Source organism: Oncorhynchus masou, unplaced genomic scaffold (genome assembly GCF_036934945.1).
Source record: "Oncorhynchus masou masou isolate Uvic2021 unplaced genomic scaffold, UVic_Omas_1.1 unplaced_scaffold_1409, whole genome shotgun sequence".
NCBI lineage: Eukaryota > Metazoa > Chordata > Actinopteri > Salmoniformes > Salmonidae > Oncorhynchus > Oncorhynchus masou.
Window position 1 is genome coordinate 33443 of NW_027004029.1, and position 21717 is coordinate 55159.

Here is a 21717-nt window from a genome sequence, read left to right on the forward strand (position 1 = left end):
GCTCCCATCCTGTTCTATTCCCAACTCTCTTGACGGCTCCCATCCTGTTCTATTCCCAACTCTCTTGACGGCTCCCATCCTGTTCTATTCCCAACTCTCTTGACGGCTCCCATCCTGTTCTATTCCCAACTCTCTTGACGGCTCCCATCCTGTTCTATTCCCAACTCTCTTGACGGCTCCCATCCTGTTCTATTCCCAACTCTCTTGACGGCTCCCATCCTGTTCTATTCCCAACTCTCTTGACGGCTCCCATCCTGTTCTATTCCCAACTCTCTTGACGGCTCCCATCCTGTTCTATTCCCAACTCTCTTGACGGCTCCCATCCTGTTCTATTCCCAACTCTCTTGACGGCTCCCATCCTGTTCTATTCCCAACTCTCTTGACGGCTCCCATCCTGTTCTATTCCCCACTCTCTTGACGGCTCCCATCCTGTTCTATTCCCCACTCTCTTGACGGCTCCCATCCTGTTCTATTCCCCACTCTCTTGACGGCTCCCATCCTGTTCTATTCCCAACTCTCTTGACGGCTCCCATGGTCCTCACTCTTATTCTTATTCCCAGATGTCCGTGACAGATTCTTTTGCATCCTATAAAGGGAAAGGGGGAAACCTAGTCAGTTCCACAACTGAATGCATTCAACTGAAATATGTCTTCCTCATTAAACCCAACCCCTCTGAATATAGCTCAGTAAGCCGTACTTTAGCTATGGAATTCTACTCAACTGTTTCATCAATAGTTAAGATAGTTAAGACCTCTCTGGTTAGGAGGACTAACAAGAATGACTGTTTCCCTGCCTGGAAGAAAGGTGTGCGTCCATAGGACACTGTATTGTGACTAGGAGGGATATACTGTCCACTAGAGGGCACTGTAGCCATGTGAATACCACCATCAATCTGTCCTCACATAGACTCTACAGCCCCGCTTCTGAATCTAACGGTCCACAACACACAACCATCACACACTCTTCTCTCCCTCTGGAGAACATCGAGGACGCACACGCTTAGAGACTCACACTTTGATACACACACTTACACACACGTGCCCTTTGAAGTCAGTCAGAGCATTAGAGCCTTGGCTCATTGTGAAACCTAGTGTAACTAAACTAACTATGTTTTGTTCTGTCTGGCCTTCTTTCTCCCCCTGTTTTGTGTGTGTGTGTGTGTGTGTGTTAGCGTTAGCCTGCCTGCCTGTATGTGCATGATTAGAATCAAGTGTGTTTGCCAGCTCGCTGACAGAGAGAGACCAGACAGATCAGTTCAGTCTACTGTTGTTTTGTTTGGAGCAGTTGTTGCTGTCTGCAGCTTAGTGATGGAGCAGTTGTTGCTGTCGGCAGCTTAATGATGAAGCAGTTGTTGCTGTCGGCAGCTTAGTGATGAAGCAGTTGTTGCTGTCGGCAGCTTAGTGATGGAGCAGTTGTTGCAGTCTGTAGCTTAGTGATGGAGCAGTTGTTGCTGTCGGCAGCTTAGTGATGGAGCAGTTGTTGCTGTCGGCAGCTTAGTGATGGAGCAGTTGTTGCTGTCGGCAGCTTAGTGATGGGAATCATAGTGATGGGAAGAGAAGGTTGTTGAGGTCAATTTAGGTCAATAACTCATTATTTCTCCCATAAGGACCAATGGTACAGTTTGGCCACTCAGAAAAATGTAAAAAAAAAAAATGAAATGTATCTATCATTGTGTACAATGTGATGTGTTAGCATATGTAATACATGTCAGTACATGGTTATGGTCGTTGATAGGAGTGTTAGGAGTTATCCAGGGGTTTCAGACCTCAAGTAGTCATGTTTACAGAAGGCGTGGGACATGTACTCATCTCTAATAATGTTTGGTAAACTGTGGTTTTGGAGTGGGAGTGAGACAGTAATCCTACAGAGTGCTAACAACATGCTCCCGGTGTGAAATTCCATTTCAATTGGGCCCTGGTCAAAGGTAGTGCACTATATAGGGAATAGGATGCCATTTGGGATGCAGCCTCTGCGAGTTCCCCCTCATCTGTTCTGAGCCGCCCCATGTAAAACTCTGCTGACATTTCTCCTTCGCTCTGACACACACGGATGTTCCCGTCGCCTCCCAAACCACACGTCTCAGATTAACACTGATTGCTGCACAGGGGTAGAATATACTCCCCTGAAATTGGAACGTTTAACTGATTTCATCTCCTAGCTGGTGTCTTCTCAGTGTAGCCTGATCATTTGTCCTGGAGTGGAAAACAGCTCCAGATAAAATATTTAGCCTGCATCAGCCCCTGATCAGCCTGTGATGAGCCTCATGTTTCACTGTGATTGAGTGAGCCTGGTTACTCCTCCCACGCCCTCGCATGACTAATGAGCTGTTTGCATGCCGAGGTTACTGATTGGATGAGCATGCATATTATATGAATAGGGATTGGACCAGGCCGAAAGTGAATGAGGACCCGCTGGCAAAGTGAGAGATGAAATGCTTCAACCTCCCGTCTGTCGGTGTGAGGGTGGGATGGAAAGGGGGGTGGAGTGGTAGGTATACAGTTGGATTCACTTCACATGGCTTCACTCTGAGTTTAGTCTGTCAGAAAGAGATGGGGAGAGATGGATTCTCATCCATCATATAAAGATGAAAGGATGGATAGAGGATGATGGGATGGATAGAGGATGACGGGATGGATAGAGGATGACGGGATGGATAGAGGATGACGGATAGAGGATGACGGGATGGATAGAGGATGACGGGATGGATAGCGGATGACGGGATGGATAGCGGATGACGGGATGGATAGCGGATGAAGGGATGGATAGCGGATGAAGGGATGGATAGCGGATGAAGGGATGGATAGCGGATGAAGGGATGGATAGAGGATGAAGGGATGAAGGGCTGGATAGAGAGGGAGGATAGCGGATGAAGGGATGAATAGCAGATGAAGGGATGGATAGCGGATGAAGGGATGGATAGAGATAGGTGAAGGGATAGAGGATGAAGGGAGGGAGGGATAGAGGAGGGATAGTTGTCTACGTGTAGTCTCTGGGTCCTGTCTGGATAATGAAACTACATGTAGCCTCAGCCTCTGGGTCCTGTCTGGATAATGAAACTACATGTAGCCTCAGCCTCTGGGTCCTGTCTGGATAATGAAACTACATGTAGCCTCAGCCTCTGGGTCCTGTCTGGATAATGAAACTACATGTAGCCTCAGCCTCTGGGTCCTGTCTGGATAATGAAACTACATGTAGCCTCAGCCTCTGGGTCCTGTCTGGATAATGAAACTACATGTAGCCTCAGCCTCTGGGTCCTGTCTGGATAATGAAACTACATGTAGCCTCAGCCTCTGGGTCCTGTCTGGATAATGCACACAGACTTTGAAGTATTTGTTTTCACTCACTTTCTTTTGGCCATCTTTTTATTTGTTTTATTGTCTTTTTCTTTGCAACTCTGCCTAGAAGGCCAGCATCCCGGAGTCGCCTCTTCACTGTTGACGTTGAGTCTGGTGTTTTGTGGGTACTATTTAATGAAGCTGCCAGTTGAGGACTTGTGAGGTGTCTGTTTCTCAGCTAGACACTCTAATGTACTCGTCCTCTTGCTCAGTTGTGCACCGGAGCTTCCCACTCCTCTTTCTATTCTGGTTAGAGTCAGTTTGCGCTCTTCTGTGAAGGGAGTAGTACACAGTGTTGTACAAGATCTTCAGTTTCTTGGCAATTTCTCGCATGGAATAGCCTTCATTTCTCAGAACAAGAATAGACTGACGAGTTTAAGAAGAAAGTTCTTTGTTTCTGGCCATTTTGAGCCTGTAATCGAACCCACAAATGCTGACGCTCCAGATACTCAACTCGTCTAAAGAAGGCCAGTTTTATTGCTTCTTTAATCAGAACAACAGTTTTCAGCTGTGCTAACATAATTGCAAAAGGGTTTTCTAATGATCAATTAGCCTTTTAAAATTATAAACTTGGATTAGCTAACACAACGTGCCTTTGGAACACACAGGAGTGATGGTTGCTAATAGTGGGCCTCTGTAGATATTCCATAAAAAATCTGCCATTTCCAGCTACAATAGTCATTTACAACATTAACAATGTCTACACTGTATTTCTGATCAATTTGATGTTATTTTAAAGGGAAAAAAATGTGCCTTTCTTTCAAAAACAAGGACATTTCTAAACTTTTGAACGGGAATGTATATTATTAAATTATATTATATTTAGGCCTCCCGGGTGGCGCAGTGGTTAAGGGTGCTGTACTACAGCGCCAGCTGTGCCACCAGAGATTCTGGGTTCACGCCCAGGCTCTGTCGTAACCAGCCGCGACCGGGAGGTCCGTGGGGCGACACGCAATTGGCCTAGCGTCTTCCGGGTTCAGGAGCGTTTGGTCGGTAGGGATATCCTTGTCTCATCGTGCACCAGCGACCTCTGTGGCGGGCCGGGCGCAGTGCACGCTAACCAAGGTTGCCAGGTGCACGGTGTTTCCTCACACACACTCGCTGTGTTAAGAAGCAGTGCGGCTTGGTTGGGTTGTGTATCGGAGGACGCATGACTTTCAACCTTTGTCTCTCCTGAGCCCGTACGGGAGTTGTAGCGATGAGACAAGATAGTAGCTACTAAACAATTGGATACCACGAAATTGGGGAGAAAGAAGGGGTAAAATTCTAATTTAAAAAAATATATATATATATTTGAGATTCTTCAAAGTTGCCACCCTTTGCCTTATTGACAGCTTTGCACACTCTTGGCATTCTCTTAACCAGCTTCACGAGGTAGTCACCTGGAATGCATTTCAGTTAACAGGTGTGCCTTGTTAAAAGTTAATTTGTGGAATTTCTTTCCTCAATTCTTTCGAGCCAATGTGTTGTGACAAGGTGGGGGCGGTATACAGAAGAGAGCCCTATTTGGTAAAAGACCAAGTCCATATTATGGCAAGAACAGCTCAAATAAGCAAAGAGAAACAGTCCATCATTACTTGAAGACATGAAGGTCAGTCAATCTGTAAAATCCCAAGAACTTTCAAAGTTTCTTCAAGTGCAGTCGCAAAAACCATCAAGCACTATGATGAAACTGGTTCACATGAGGACCGCCAAAGGAAAGGAAGGCCCAAAGTTACCTCTGCTGCAGAGGATAAGTTCATTAGAGTTAACTGCATCTTAGATTGCAGCTCAAATAAATGCTTCACAGAGTCAACATCAACTGTTCAGAGGAGACTGCGTGAATCACGCCTTCATGGTTGAATTGCTGCAAAGAAACCACTACTAAAGGACACCAATAATAAGAAAAGACTTGCTTGGTCCAAGAAACACGAGCAATGGACATTAGACCGCTAGTCCAAATTTGCGATTTTTGGTTCCAACCGCTGTGTCTTTGTGGAGCGCAGAGTAGGTGAACGGATGATCGCCTTATGTGTGGTTCCCACCGTGAAGCATGGAGGAGGAGGTGTGGGGGTGCTTTGCTGGTGACACTGTCAGTGATTTATTTAGAATTCAAGGCACACTTAACCTGCATGGCTACCACAGCATTCTGCAGCGATATTCCATCCCATCTGGTTTGCATTGTCCTGTTTTTCAACAGCTGTTTTTCAACAGGACAATGACCCAAAACACACCTGTACGGGCTATTTTACCACGAAGGAGAGTGATGGAGTGCTGCATCAGATGACCTGGCTTCCACAATCACCTGACCTCAACCCAATTGAGATGGTTTGGGATGAGTTGGACCGCGGAGTGAAGGACCGCGGAGTGAAGGAAAAGCAGCCAAGAAATGCTCAGCACGTGGGAACTCCTTCAAGACTGTTTGAAAAGCATTCCAGGTGAAGCTGTTTGAGAGAATGCCAAGAGTGTGCAAAGCTGTCATCAGGGCAAAGGGTGGCTACTTTGAAGAATCTCAAATATAAAATATATTTTTGGTTACTGCATGATTCCATGTGTGATTTCATAATTTTGATGTCTTTGCTATTATTCTACAATGTAGAAAAAAGTAAAGAAAACCCCTTGAATGAATAGGTGTGTCCAAACTTTTGACTGGTACTGTGTGTGTGATTTATAATTAAAAAAAATAAAAATATATATATATAGTTACTGAACTTTGCGACCTTTTGCCACATTTCAGGCTTCAAACATAAAGATATAAAACTGTATTTTTTTGTGAAGAATCAACAACAAGTGGGACACAATCATGAAGTGGAACGACATTTATTGGATATTTCAAACCTCTTTTTAACAAATCAAAAACTGAAAAATTGGGCTCTCGTGCAAAATTATTTTCAGCTTTTGAACCCCTTAAGAGTATTAATACATTTTTGTAGCGCCACCAAAATATCTTTGTTCTGCGATTAGAGCTGTAATCTTTTTGTGACAAAATATCTTGTTTGGGGTATGTCTGTAAGTCGTTTGGGGTATGTCTTTTTTCCCATTCCTCCTTGCAAAACAGCTCGAGCTCAGTGAGGTTGGATGGAGATCATTTGTGAACAGCCGTTTTCAGTTCTTTCCACAGATTCTCGATTGGATTCAGGTCTGGACTTTGACTTGGCCATTCTAACATCTGGGTATGTTTATTTTTGAACCATTCCATTGTAGATTTTGCTTTATGTTTTGGATCATTGTCTTGTTGGAAGACAAATCTCTGTCCCAGTCTCAGGTCTTTTGCAGACTCCATCAGGTTTTCTTCCAGAATGGTCCTGTATTTGGCTCCATCCATCTTCCCATCAATTTTAACCATCTTCCCTGTCCCTGTTGAAGAAAAGCAGGCCCAAACCATGATGCTGCCACCACCATGTTTGACAGTGGGGATGGTGTGTTCAGAGTGATGAGCTGTGTTGCTTTTACGCCAAACATAACATTTTGCATTGTTGCCAAAAAGTTCAATTTTGGTTTCATCTGACCAGAGCACCTTCTTCCACATGTTTGTGTCTCCCAGGTGGCTTGTGGCAAACTTTAAACGACACTTTTTATGGATATCTTTAAGAAATGGCTTTCTTCTTGCCACTCTTCCATAAAGGCCAGATTTGTGCAATATACGACTGATTGTTGTCCTATGGACAGAGTCTCCCACCTCAGCTGTAGATCTCTGCAGTTCATCCAGAGTAATCATGGGCCTCTTGGCTGCATATCTGATCAGTCTTCTCCTTGTATGAGCTGAAAGTTTAGAGGGACGGCCAGGTTTTGGTAGATTTGCAGTGGTCTGATACTCCTTCTATTTCAATATTATCGCTTGCACAGTGCTCCTTGGGATGTTTAAAGCTTGGGAAATCTTTTTGTATCCAAATCCGGCATTAAACTTCTTCACAACAGTATCTCGGACCTGCCTGGTGTGTTCCTTGTTCTTCATGATGCTCTCTGCGCTTTTAACGGACCTCTGAGACTATCACAGTGCAGGTGCATTTATACAGAGACTTGATTACACACAGGTGGATTGTATTTATCATCATTAGTCATTTAGGTCAACATTGGATCATTCAGAGATCCTCACTGAACTTCTGGAGAGAGTTTGCTGCACTGAAAGTAAAGGGGCTGAATAATTTTGCACACCCAATTTTTCAGTTTTTGATTTGTTAAAAAAGTTTGAAATATCCAATAAATGTCGTTCCATTTCATGATTGTGTCCCACTTGTTGTTGATTCTTCACAAAAAAATACAGTTTTATATCTTTGTTTGAAGCCTAGAATGTGGCAAAAGGTCGCAAAGTTCAAGGGGGCCGAATACTTTCGCAAGGCACTTTATATATATATATATATATATACAAAAGAATATATATATATACAAAAGAATATATGGGGGATTGGAAACGATGCAGACAATTACATGTATGGAAGCTACAATATATCTACGTTTTTAAAGCTGATCTACCCCCCCCCCCCTCCAATAATAAACACTTATAGGTCAAATGTATTTCCGTCGACTGGTATTTCCATCAACGAATAGGCTAAGAACCATTATTTTTGCTCTCTTTTTTAAATTCCTGTTTATTGGCCGGCGCCAGTTTTATTGATCTGCTTTTCATATTACCAACTAATGGAAACCCTGGGTGTGTAGGTGTGTGCATATTTTGTGAATCTACGTCAAATACATGCATGTTTGTGAGTGAAACCAACCAAGTCAAGACAGCTGGTTCTACTCTTCCAGAACCATGATTAAATATGATGTATATAACAACCTTCTAAACCCCCCTTCTCTGTAAATTAGGATTGTACTTCCACTTTGCATGGGAAGCTACTGTTTAGCAGTTGGCAGCAACTAAACTCTATGTAGTTGGTGGGTCTTGGGCTAAACTCCCAGGGTCTATACTTACGACATTGCATGTCTCTTGATTTAAACCAGTGGTAACACGACCTAGGCATGCACAGTTTGATTTCCCGTAACAATAGTTGTTCTCCATATTAGGACGTGATCAGGTATATCTTCAACAATTGTCTGTGCTCCTCATTCCTTGACATTAAAGCTGCAATATGTAACTTTTTGGGCGACCTGACCAAATTCACATAGAAATCTGAGTTATAGATCTCATTTAAAGTCTAAGAAGCAGTAGACCTGTTCTATGTGCGCTATTTCTATGCTTGTCGTTCTAAAGTTTTGTTTTTGCATCTTTAGCTTATGGTTTTGTACACCAGCTTTAAACAGCTGAAAATACAATGTTTTTTGTTATTGAAAATATATTTCAGAGGTTTAGATTGTACAATGATTCTCTACACTATACTTGATTGTTTTGTCACAAACTGAAATTAGGCAAACTATTTGAATTTTATCAACCAGGAACGAGGAGCGATTTCTGCGTAGTGTACCTTTACTGCATAAATCCTATCAGCTGCTAAATATGTTCCAAAAGATCTAAGCCATAGGGCTAATCGGTGTCGTAACTATGGTCCCTGGAACTACGAACTATGTTGTTATTTTGGTCATTTGAGTACGGGTAGCTGTGGTTGTTAAAGGAGAGAGGATGCTTGGTGCCAGCCAGGCACATTCATCTGTGCCCGGTTATCATTCCATCACTGTTGTGTATCCCTGGCAATTCAGAGATGGAACAATGACCCAGTTTTCACACCTGGGTTGTGTTGAATCGCAAACCGTAGTAAAATGTTTTGCAAAGGAAAAACAAATCTGTATTCAGTGTTTCCCCTCGGATTTGTTTCAACAGCAGTGGCAAAGTGTGGATGTTTTTGCTGTTTTAAAGCAAATTTCGTGCAATTCCACACATTTTGCCATGGCTTATGCCTTATTCTTATGCTATCTGAGTGACTCAAACATTCTAACAAAATCAGTAGAGGCACCGTGCCATGACATGGAGAATTTTAGATTCTCTCTGACTGTCTAGATTTTATTTTGATGATTGTTAGTTCTCGAAGATAATATGATTTAAATATACTGTATATAGGTCCATTATCTTTCCAACTTACTTTATATCTGGTAATAGTTGTTTTTAGTTTACACTGAAAATGTTATACCTTCCCCATTTTATTACATTTGTTGGTATTTTTAATTTTGATTGTCATTTTTTCTCGACTGACCCTGGTTTTCAAAGTCTGACTCTTTTCTCTGGTGAAAGTCGACCAGTAGAAGCAGCAGTGACATGGCAGCTGTTGAGGACTTCAGTGGCCTGTCACTGCTTTATCTTATCTCCTCTGAGAGTCACACTCCATAGACACACATGGTTTGACAGCACATACCGCACATTCCTTCTGCATGTGTGTGGCGTACCTAGACCTTAAACAACCCCTAGCCACTACACATAGAAACACATGGTTTTAAACTGGACGGTAGTTGGCGCACCTAGACCTTAAATAACCCCGAGCCACTACACATAGAAATACATGGTTTTAAACTGGACGGTAGTTGGCGCACCTAGACCTTAAACAACCCCGAGCCACTACACATAGAAACACATGGTTTTAAACTGGACGGTAGTTGGCGCACCTAGACCTTAAACAACCCCGAGCCACTACACATAGAAACACATGGTTTTAAACTGGACGGTAGTTGGCGCACCTAGACCTTAAACAACCCCGAGCCACTACACATAGAAACACATGGTTTTAATCTGGACGGTAGTTGGCGCACCTAGACCTTAAATAACCCCTAGCCACTACACATAGAAACACATGGTTTTAAACTGGACGGTAGTTGGCGCACCTAGACCTTAAACAACCCCGAGCCACTACACATAGAAACACATGGTTTTAAACTGGACGGTAGTTGGCGCACCTAGACCTTAAACAACCCCGAGCCACTACACATAGAAACACATGGTTTTAAACTGGACGGTAGTTGGCGCACACACGCACATATCACCACACACACACACACATAACACCACACATATCACCACACACACACACACACACCACACACACACACACACACACATATCACACACACACACACACACACACACACACACACACACACACACACACACACACACACACACACACACACACACACACACATCACCACACACACACACAGTCTACAACTGTCTGCATGTCTTTGCTGCTCCACTTTCCTTGGATCTCCCTGGGATGCTGTCATTCCAGCTGATCGCCCTTCCTGTGTGGAGTGTATTGATCCCTTCATTTCCTCCCGCTTTCCCTGAAATCATCACTAAGTGGAGACCATCCCTGACCAATGGGGATCACACACACACACACACACACACACTATATAAACGGGAGCTCAACACAAATCAACCCACTAACACAGCTGATGGTGTCCAGACATGTGCAGCAGTGTTTTTCTTCTCCCTCTACCCTGCAGTGTTTCACATGAAATTAGTTCCAGGATAAACTTTACCTGTGGCGCTCAACTGACAGATGGAGAGAAGCAGAGGAAAGCTTCACACATAAACACACACACACACACACAACAGCTAGCCCGCCAGCTTTCCTGCTAACAAGAGAACATCTTAGTCATCTCCTCCAGACACAGCCCTGGAATTCACTGATTAAACTATCACCTTGTTAAGTCATTTACCGAAACCCAAGCCCTGTGTGTGTGATGACTTCTCTCCTGTCGCCTGTTCTCTGCTGTCCTGAAAGCCCAGCCAAGCCTAACCTCCGTCAGTTAGAACATGAGGTCACACAAACACAGCAGAGGAAACTCACTCTCACACAAACAAACTTGTTTGCACTTGTTGGTGTCTTAGTGTGTGGGGGTGTGTTGATCTCTCAGGGGAAATAACATCTGATGTAGCCAATGTGTTCCTGGTCTGGTGTTTTGTTTGGGAAACATACCTCTACTCTCCTGTCTCCATCCTCTACATGGTAAACCATGGTAATAATAGTGGTAAATAACCTCATCTCCTGTCTCTATCCTCTACATGGTAAACCATGGTAATAATAGTGGTAAATAACCTCATCTCCTGTCTCCATCCTCTTCATGGTAATAATACTGGTAAATAACCTCATCTCCTGTCTCTATCCTCTACATTGTAAACCATGGTAATAATAGTGGTAAATAACCTCATCTCCTGTCTCCATCCTCTACATGGTAAACCATGGTAATAATAGTGGTAAATAACCTCATCTCCTGTCTCTATCCTCTACATTGTAAACCATGGTAATAATAGTGGTAAATAACCTCATCTCCTGTCTCTATCCTCTACATGGTAAACCATGGTAATAATAGTGGTAAATAACCTCATCTCCTGTCTCTATCCTCTACATGGTAAACCATGGTAATAATAGTGGTAAATAACATCATCTCCTGTCTCTATCCTCTACATGGTAAACCATGGTAATAATAGTGGTAAATAACCTCATCTCCTGTCTCTATCCTCTACATGGTAAACCATGGTAATAATAGTGGTAAATAACCTCATCTCCTGTCTCTATCCTCTACATGGTAAACCATGGTAATAATAGTGGTAAATAACATCATCTCCTGTCTCTATCCTCTACATGGTAAACCATGGTAATAATAGTGGTAAATAACCTCATCTCCTGTCTCCATCCTCTACATTGTAAACCATGGTAATAATAGTGGTAAATAACCTCATCTCCTGTCTCTATCCTCTACATGGTAAACCATGGTAATAATAGTGGTAAATAACCTCATCTCCTGTCTCTATCCTCTACATGGTAAACCATGGTAATCTGTCTCCATCCTCGTCATGGTAATAATAGTGGTAAATAACCTCATCTCCTGTCTCTATCCTCTACATTGTAAACCATGGTAATAATAGTGGTAAATAACCTCATCTCCTGTCTCTATCCTCTACATGATAATAATAGTGGTAAATAACCTCATCTCCTGTCTCTATCCTCTACATTGTAAACCATTGTAATAATAGTGGTAAATAACCTCATCTCCTGTCTCTATCCTCTACATTGTAAACCATGGTAATAATAGTGGTAAATAACCTCATCTCCTGTCTCCATCCTCTTCATGGTAATAATAGTGGTAAATAACCTCATCTCCTGTCTCCATCCTCTTCATGGTAATAATAGTGGTAAATAACCTCATCTCCTGTCTCCATCCTCTTCATGGTAATAATAGTGGTAAATAACCTCATCTCCTGTCTCCATCCTCTTCATGGTAATAATAGTGGTAAATAACCTCATCTCCTGTCTCCATCCTCTTCATGGTAATAATAGTGGTAAATAACCTCATCTCCTGTCTCCATCCTCTTCATGGTAATAATAATAAATAACCTCATCTCCTGTCTCCATCCTCTTCATGGTAATAATAGTGGTAAATAACCTCATCTTCTGTCTCCATCCTCTTCATGGTAATAATAGTGGTAAATAACCTCATCTCCTGTCTCCATCCTCTTCATGGTAATAATAGTGGTAAATAACCTCATCTCCTGTCTCCATCCTCTTCATGGTAATAATAGTGGTAAATAACCTCATCTCCTGTCTCCATCCTCTTCATGGTAATAATAGTGGTAAATAACCTCATCTCCTGTCTCCATCCTCTTCATGGTAATAATAGTGGTAAATAACCTCATCTCCTGTCTCCATCCTCTTCATGGTAAACCATGGTAATAATTAAGCAATAAGGTTTGAGGTGTGGCATATGGCTGATATACCACTGCTAAGGGCTGTTCTTATGCACAACCCTTGATATATGGGTCACATATAAACTAGTTACCAACATTAATCGAGCAGTAAATATACATGTTTTATCATACCCGTTGTATACAGTATGATATACCACGGCTGTCAGCCAATAAGAATTCAGGACTCAAATCACCCAGTTTATAATGGTAAATAACCTGTGCATGTGGGTTTTAGAGAAGTATTTCAGAGCAGTGTTTTTGTTGTTGATGTTTTTTAATCAAACCAATAGAGCTTGAAAACCTGTCAACAATCCATGAGAAAGACCCTAGGAGGTATGTGGTAAAGCCTTTCAACACGTTCGAAACCAGAGCCTTCTAATTGGACTCCTGACCTAATTGGCCAATGATAATAGTCATATGTCATCCCAGGGCACCCAGAGCCCCATGTCTTTATCTAAACATAGTGGTCAGTCCATAGAGGTAGGAAGAGGCCTTATCTCCTACTTTAAAATGGTGGAAACCTTCAATGGCAATGTCCGTGCTAAGATGGGTTGTATTCGTCTAGAGCTCTCGTTTGACCTTCATGGGTCAGTCTCCGGAAGAGAGGGAGCTGAGATCCTTGTATCCTCTCCAATACAAGACTGTAGCCAAAACTACAATCCAGCCTTTAGCTGGGGTCAAACACTGATCGCTTCCTCCCCCTTGAGGAGCCACTGCAATAATAGAACAGTATAGATGACCACATCAATGCTTTGGGAGTTTGGAGAGTTAACATTGTCTAATGCTGCATTCATTACACTAATGTTATTGGCAGGTTGTCCAGCTTCAACATTAAACCCCCCCACCTGTCATCAACATTCCTTGTCAAATGCCCCCCCCCCCCGGCCTTGAATTGGCCTGTTGTGTAGTCTATAGCTGGAATGTGAATTGTGGAGAGTGTACAACGTGTTGTGTGGCTTGAATCCTCTCCTTGTCCTGCTGAATAACCTCTGGCTGGCGCTAGCTAACTCGATAGCTGTTAGCATGATCTAAGCCCCCAGTCATCTAACAAACAAATTAGTTGCAACGCAGCTCAGACTGACTGTGTGTGGAGGGGGAATTCCTCTGGGTTAAAAACACTGGGGTCAGCTGGAACGGATCGCTGCAGGACACACACACACACACACACACACACACAAAGCTTATTTGTCTGGAATTACTGTAGACATGTTTCTCCGACAGACTAGTAATGATGCAGCTAATAGTCTAAATGGGGTGGAGAGAAAGACAGACAGAGGGAGAGAAAAGGAAGAGACATTCTCTCCATTTATTACATTAGACTAAATATCAGGAATTACATTGTTTTTCCTCTCCAAACACTTAATGAGAGACGAGGGAGGGATACACCGACGAACAAACATCTTCCTGACAGAAACGGTGGCGCAGCTCTACTCCCGGACCTCAGCATGACGCAAGGCTGTGTGTGTGTGTGTGTGTGTGTGTGAACGTCTCTCATCGCATGTTCTCTGTCTCCTCAGGGCGTATCCTGGACCTGAAGACAGGAACAGTGAAGAAAGAGGGGCAACAGTCGTCTATGAGGATGTGCATGGGCTCCAGACGATCCTTCATCTGCAGAATGAGGTGTGTCTCTGCCTGTGTGTCATTCCTCCATGAGCACATGGATGGTCTTTGCCTGTCTTAGGTGTGTGTGTGAGCGCAAGTGTGCACAATATATCAACTGGATCCATCTCTCCATCTGCGGGGGATTTAAAGTGTTAAGTGATAAACACCTGTGTTGTAGACTCACTCCCAATAGGACTCATCCATCCTTTAACTCTTGGAACTACCCATCCCGGATCCGGGAGAACTGTCATCAACTACACTAATTAGCATAGCGCAACGGCCAAATAATCTTACTAGAAAATATTCATATTCATGAAATCACAAGTGAAATATAGCGAAACACAGCATAGCCTTTTGTTAATCACCTGGCCACTTACGCAATGTGGTCCTTTACGCTCATTCTTCAACATAAAGGCGTGAAACTACGTCTAAAGGCTGTATTTGTTCTGTGTGTGTGTGTGTGTGTGTGTTCTGGACACCTTAGGGAATACGTAGAAAAAGGAATCTGGTTGATATCCCTTTCAATGGCCAATAGGGATGCATAGGAAGACAACGGTTTCAAAATATGAGTCACTTCCTGATTGGATTTTTCTTAGGCTTTCGCCTGCAATATCAGTTCTGTTATACTCAGACAATATTTTTACAGTTCTGGAAACTGTGTTTTCTATCCTAAGCTGTCAATTATATGCATATTCTAGCATCTGGTCCTGAGAAATAGGCCGTCTACTTTGGGAACGTTATTTTTCCAAAAATAAAAAGAGTGTCCCTTAGCTTCAAGAGGTTCAAACTTAGTCATCTCTGATATGTAGATACCTTCGTCTCCCTACATCAGCAATCATCCAGTCTTTGGTTCACACCTGCCTGGGTGATGTGTGCTGTATCCCAAATGGCATCCTATTCTCTATATAGTGCAGTACTTCTGATTAGGACCCATAGAGTGCACTACATAGGGAATAGGGTGTCATTTGGGACGTAGACTGTGATGTGCGTGTAGCCATAATCGATTTCATGCTTTCCCCCCGCCGCCATCGAGCCATATGCTTTCCCCCCGCGGCCATCGAGCCGTATGCTTTACCCCCGCGGCCATCAAGCCATATGCTTTCCCCCCGCCGCCATCGAGCCATATGCTTTCCCCGCGGCCATCGAGCCATATGCTTTCCCCGCGGCCATCGTATGCTTTCCCCGCGGCCATCCCCCGCCATCGGCCATCGAGCCATATGCTTTTTCCCCCCCCGCGGCCAACGAGCCGTATGCTTTTCCCGTGGCCATCGAGATCTCGTATGCCCCGCGGCCATCGAGCCATATGCTTTACCCCCGTGGCCATCGAGCCATATGCTTCCCCCCCGCGGCCATCGAGCCATATGCTTTCTATCCCCAAGATGATGTGAAGACGCACCATTGGTTAAAGTGATGGATGCTTCCATAGCTCACACGTCATTATGTATGACCTATCCTGCTGCAGATATTTCAATCATCAGGAATCCAGTTTAGAATCCCCCCTGGGTGGGTGTGTTTGTGGCATGCACCACCGCCCCTCCCACTGGCTTCAACCCTAAGCACTACTTTTGTTTATTTCATTCTCAGGATGTTTAGAAATCTACAAACCGGTTCCCCTAATGCCCACAGATTGACTGCCAAAAGGTTTTTCAAGTTAAACGTTTGACTCGAGCGGGTTTTAAAAAACCCAGACCACTGACACGTGTCTCCCCGATATTTCCGATGCGGCCTGTCGTGCCTAAAGCCTCGTTAGCACAGGAATGGAGATGTTTGTGTTTGTTGTCTGCTTCACTCACATTACACAGATGCTAATCACGCTTTGTTAGGACGACTGGAATGTGTGTGTGTCTTTTGTTCCTTTTGCTATTTAGGCCGCTTGGCAAATTGAAAACAGCATGCAGGGATGACTGTCTGCACTCTGCGGTGACCACAGCTAAGAATACACAACACACACACACACAGAGCCCCAAACAGCATGCCATGCAACCAAGTGGAAAGGAATTGTTCATTTTTCAACATCATTTCAGGGAAGCTAATATTAGCTAACTCCAGAAGAGCAGAAGATGCTGTCCTCTTGAACCTTTTGTTGATCAGTGGAAAAACCCAGGTTGTCCCTCCTCTCTGCTTTCAATAATACCTGACTCACCCGCTGAAAGAAACTCATGTCAAATGGCTTCCATCTTGGTTTCCATACTGTGAGACTGTGTAGACTTGGTTACAGCAGTTAAAGCTGACATCACCGACCATAAATCCCTTCTTCTGCTTCTTTGAAACTTCCTTAATCCAGGTTCTCAGGTCTCTGTGAGATACAGTCTGTTCTATAAGAGAGACCTGGTCCCTCTACATTTCTATGCAGTCATCTAATCAGTACACGTGTCATTTTGCAGACACAAAAACACAAACACACACACAAAAGCAGGTTCAGATTTCAAATGTATTGTTCTCATTGAGGAGAATCCTATCCACAGCAACATGGCAACACACCAAACAAGATTTTTCCAATAACACTCACCATGCCTGTGTTCCAAATGGCACCTTATTCCCTATATAGTTCATAGGGCTCTGGTCTGTAAAGTAGTGCGCTATATAGGGAATAGGGTGCAATTTGTCCTGCATTCATAGTCTCACACAGCGAACATAACAGTACATTATATAATGTCAGGCACTGGATATTTGTTCTGTGTGTGTGTGTGTGTGTGTGTTCTGGTTTATGGTCCATACACCTCATCAGTGCTGTGGGTTGACATGTCCCCAGTTCTGCAGCTCTTGTGTTCTAGCTCTCTGGTCTGAACATCTCTCTGTTTTCAGTGGCACTGATTAACATTAGTCTCTGTCTCCTCACACTCCGTTCCTTTCTCTGTGTGTGTGTCTATCTGTTTCTGCATTCATACCTGTGGGGGTGGACTACACGTGTGCCAAATGGGAGCCCTAGGCCCAGAGTTACTATTGTATGTGTGACGTATAGCAGGGTTCCCCAACTTGCGGCCTGCGGGTGATTTTATTTGCCCCTCCAAAGTATTTGTAGAAAAAAAAATGACATGACTGTCAAACAGCAGCAAATCAGCTCTAAGTGATGTACATTTTGGAAATCTGTTCCAAAGTATTCCCACACATACCAAAGAGATGTGATCCTATATATTCCCACACATACCAAAGATGTTCCTATACACCAAAGTACCATAGAGAGATGTGATCCTATACACCAAAGTATTCCCACACATACCAGAGAGAGATGTGATCCTATACACCAAAGTATTCCCACACATACCAGAGAGAGATGTGATCCTATACACCAAAGTATTCCCACACATACCAGAGAGAGATGTGATCCTATACACCAAAGTATTCCCACACATACCAGAGAGAGATGTGATCCTATACAAATGTGAGGTTTGAAAATATTGTTTTGGTCAAATATTCTTCTTGTCAAATATGCAGTCTACAAATTGTGTGATTATGTTCGGACCCCCTGACCATCAGCTCAAGAAAAGATCGTCCCGTGTCTGAATCTAGTTGATCTCTGATGTACAGTACACTGTGTTTCTCACAGATCGTCCCGTGTCTGAATCTAGTTGATGATCTCTGATGTACAGTACACTGTGTTTCTCACAGATCATCCCGTGTCTGAATCTAGTTGATGATCTCTGATGTAGTTGTACACTGTGTTTCTCACAGATCATCCCGTGTCTGAATCTAGTTGATGATCTCTGATGTACAGTACACTGTGTTTCTCACAGATCATCCCGTGTCTGAATCTAGTTGATGATCTCTGATGTACAGTACACTGTGTTTCTCACAGATCATCCCGTGTCTGAATCTAGTTGATGATCTCTGATGTATAGTACACTGTGTTTCTCACAGATCGTCCCGTGTCTGAATCTAGTTGATGATCTCTGATGTACAGTACACTGTGTGTTTCTCACAGATCATCCCGTGTCTGAATCTAGTTGATGATCTCTGATGTACAGTACACTGTGTTTCTCACAGATCATCCCGTGTCTGAATCTAGTTGATGATCTCTGATGTACAGTGATCTCTGATGTATAGTACACTGTGTTTCTCACAGATCACCCCGTGTCTGAATCTAGTTGATGATCTCTGATGTACAGTACACTGTGTTTCTCACAGATCATCCCGTGTCTGAATCTAGTTGATGATCTCTGATGTACAGTACACTGTGTTTCTCACAGATCATCCCGTGTCTGAATCTAGTTGATGATCTCTGATGTACAGTACACTGTGTTTCTCACAGATCATCCCGTGTCTGAATCTAGTTGATGATCTCTGATGTACAGTACACTGTGTTTCTCACAGATCGTCCCGTGTCTGAATCTAGTTGATGATCTCTGATGTACAGTACACTGTGTTTCTCACAGATCATCCCGTGTCTGAATCTAGTTGATGATCTCTGATGTACAGTACACTGTGTTTCTCACAGATCATCCCGTGTCTGAATCTAGTTGATGATCTCTGATGTACAGTACACTGTGTTTCTTTCGTGTCTGAATCTAGTTGATGATCTCTGATGTACAGTACACTGTGTTTCTCACAGATCATCCCGTGTCTGAATCTAGTTGATGATCTCTGATGTACAGTACACTGTGTTTCTCACAGATCATCCCGTGTCTGAATCTAGTTGATGATCTCTGATGTACAGTACACTGTGTTTCTCACAGATCATCCCGTGTCTGAATCTAGTTGATGATCTCTGATGTATAGTACACTGTGTTTCTCACAGATCATCCCGTGTCTGAATCTAGTTGATGATCTCTGATGTACAGTACACTGTGTTTCTCACAGATCGTCCCGTGTCTGAATCTAGTTGATGATCTCTGATGTACAGTACACTGTGTTTCTCACAGATCATCCCGTGTCTGAATCTAGTTGATGATCTCTGATGTATAGTACACTGTGTTTCTCACAGATCATCCCGTGTCTGAATCTAGTTGATGATCTCTGATGTACAGTACACTGTGTTTCTCACAGATCATCCCGTGTCTGAATCTAGTTGATGATCTCTGATGTACAGTACACTGTGTGTTTCTCACAGATCATCCCGTGTCTGAATCTAGTTGATGATCTCTGATGTACAGTACACTGTGTTTCTCACAGATCATCCCGTGTCTGAATCTAGTTGATGATCTCTGATGTACAGTCACAGACATCCCTGTGTTTCTCTGAGATCAGATCCCGTGTCTGAATCTAGTTGATGATCTCTGATGTACAGTACACTGTGTTTCTCACAGATCATCCCGTGTCTGAATCTAGTTGATGATCTCTGATGTACAGTACACTGTGTTTCTCACAGATCATCCCGTGTCTGAATCTAGTTGATGATCTCTGATGTACAGTACACTGTGTTTCTCACAGATCATCCCGTGTCTGAATCTAGTTGATGATCTCTGATGTACAGTACGTGTCTGTGTTTCTCACAGATCATCCCGTGTCTGAATCTAGTTGATGATCTCTGATGTACAGTACACTGTGTGTTTCTCACAGATCATCCCGTGTCTGAATCTAGTTGATGATCTCTGATGTACAGTACACTGTGTTTGTTTCTCTTCAGATGTTGATGATCTCTGATGCACTCCACTGGACCACATCTCTGAATCTAGTTGATGATCTCTGATGTACAGTACACTGTGTGTCCAACATGAGGAAGAGATACAGGTGAGACACTTTACTATTCCTACCTTTCTTCTTTACTAGATGTTCTTCTCCCCATCTCAATATGGCCTCAGAAATAAGCAAGTTACCAGTGATTTCCCTCTTCAGAGATGACATCATGAGAATGTTTTTAGTTAGAGGGCCATAGTGCGTACACTGTGCTCCCATTTTACTTTTGGAACTACATTGTCCAGCAGACAAATGAAAACTATGGGCTGCGCTCACATGCCTGTGTTTTGTTGATTGTGCCTAAGGTCCGTACAGAGCTATAGGGAAAAAGCTTTCCAGTTCTCTGCACCTTTCTCTTGGAACAGGCTTCAGGGCCTGAAATGACAGGAGCGTGTCCCTTTTTAAATGAGTTTAAAGCTCGGTTGAACACTATGATGGAAAGTTAAGTTGTACCACACTTTCCCAAACCATCTTGCTGTAGTGTTTTATGTTGTAAATGTGTCTGCAACTTTGTGTGCTGCTCTTTTGGCCAGGTCTTGAACAAATCTAAATGAGACTAACCTCGTCAAATTAACATCAAACATTTTTCTAAAGCCCTTTTTATTTGAGCAGTTGTCACAGTGCTTTACAGATACCCAGCCTGAAACGCCACAGAGCAAAGCAGTGTAGATGTAGACGTACAGTGGCCAGGAATATCTCCCTAGAAAGGCAGGAACCCAGGAAGAAACCTAGTGAGGAACCAGGCTAGCAGATAAATCTTCTCCCTCTTCTTCTCCTCCTCTCTCTACCTCTTCTCCCCTCCCCCATCTCCCTTCATCTTGTTTGTTTGTGTGTACGTTTTTGTTTGCATGTACAACTTTATGTGTGTAGGGTTGTTTCTGCCATTGAAATCCTTGGGTGGCCGCATAAGAATTGTTATGGTCCAAACATTGTATATTAAAAAAAGTGTACAAAACATTAGAAACACCTTCCTAATATTGCGTTATACCCCCTTTTGCCCCCAGAACAGCCTCAATTCGTCGGGGCATGGTGTCAAGTGTTCCACAGGGAAGCTGGCCCAGGTTTACTCCAATGCTTCCCACAGTTGTCAAGTTAGCTGGAAGTTCTTTGGGTGGTGGACCATTCTTGATACACAGGAAACTGTTGAGTGTGAAAAACCCAGCAGCATTGCAGTTCTTGACACACTCAAACCGGTGCGCCTGGCACCTACTACAATACCCCATTCCAAGGCACTTAAATATTTTGTCTTGCCCATTCACCCTCTGAATGGCACACATACACTAGCCATGTCTCAAGGTTTAAAAATCCTTCTTTGTCCTGTCTCCTCCCCTTCATCTACACTGACTGAAGTGTAGTGACATCAATAAGGGATCATATCTTTATCCTGTCTCCTCCCCTTCATCTACACTGACTGAAGTGTAGTGACATCAATAAGGGATCATATCTTTATCCTGTCTCCTCCCCTTCATCTACACTGACTGAAGTGTAGTGACATCAATAAGGGATCATATCTTTATCCTGTCTCCTCCCCTTCATCTACACTGACTGAAGTGTAGTGACATCAATAAG

General features: G+C 43.3%; 1 protein-coding gene across 1 annotated transcript in view; it reads left to right on the forward strand.

Moving 5' to 3' along the window:
• Window positions 1-21717, forward strand: part of LOC135530742 (aryl hydrocarbon receptor nuclear translocator 2-like) — a 129783-nt gene that overhangs the window by 27972 nt on the left and 80094 nt on the right. The window contains exons 5-6 of the mRNA XM_064958942.1: window positions 14451-14597; window positions 20169-20202. Coding sequence (XP_064815014.1) covers window positions 14451-14597; window positions 20169-20202 — 181 coding nt within the window. The remainder of the gene's footprint in view (window positions 1-14450; window positions 14598-20168; window positions 20203-21717) is intronic.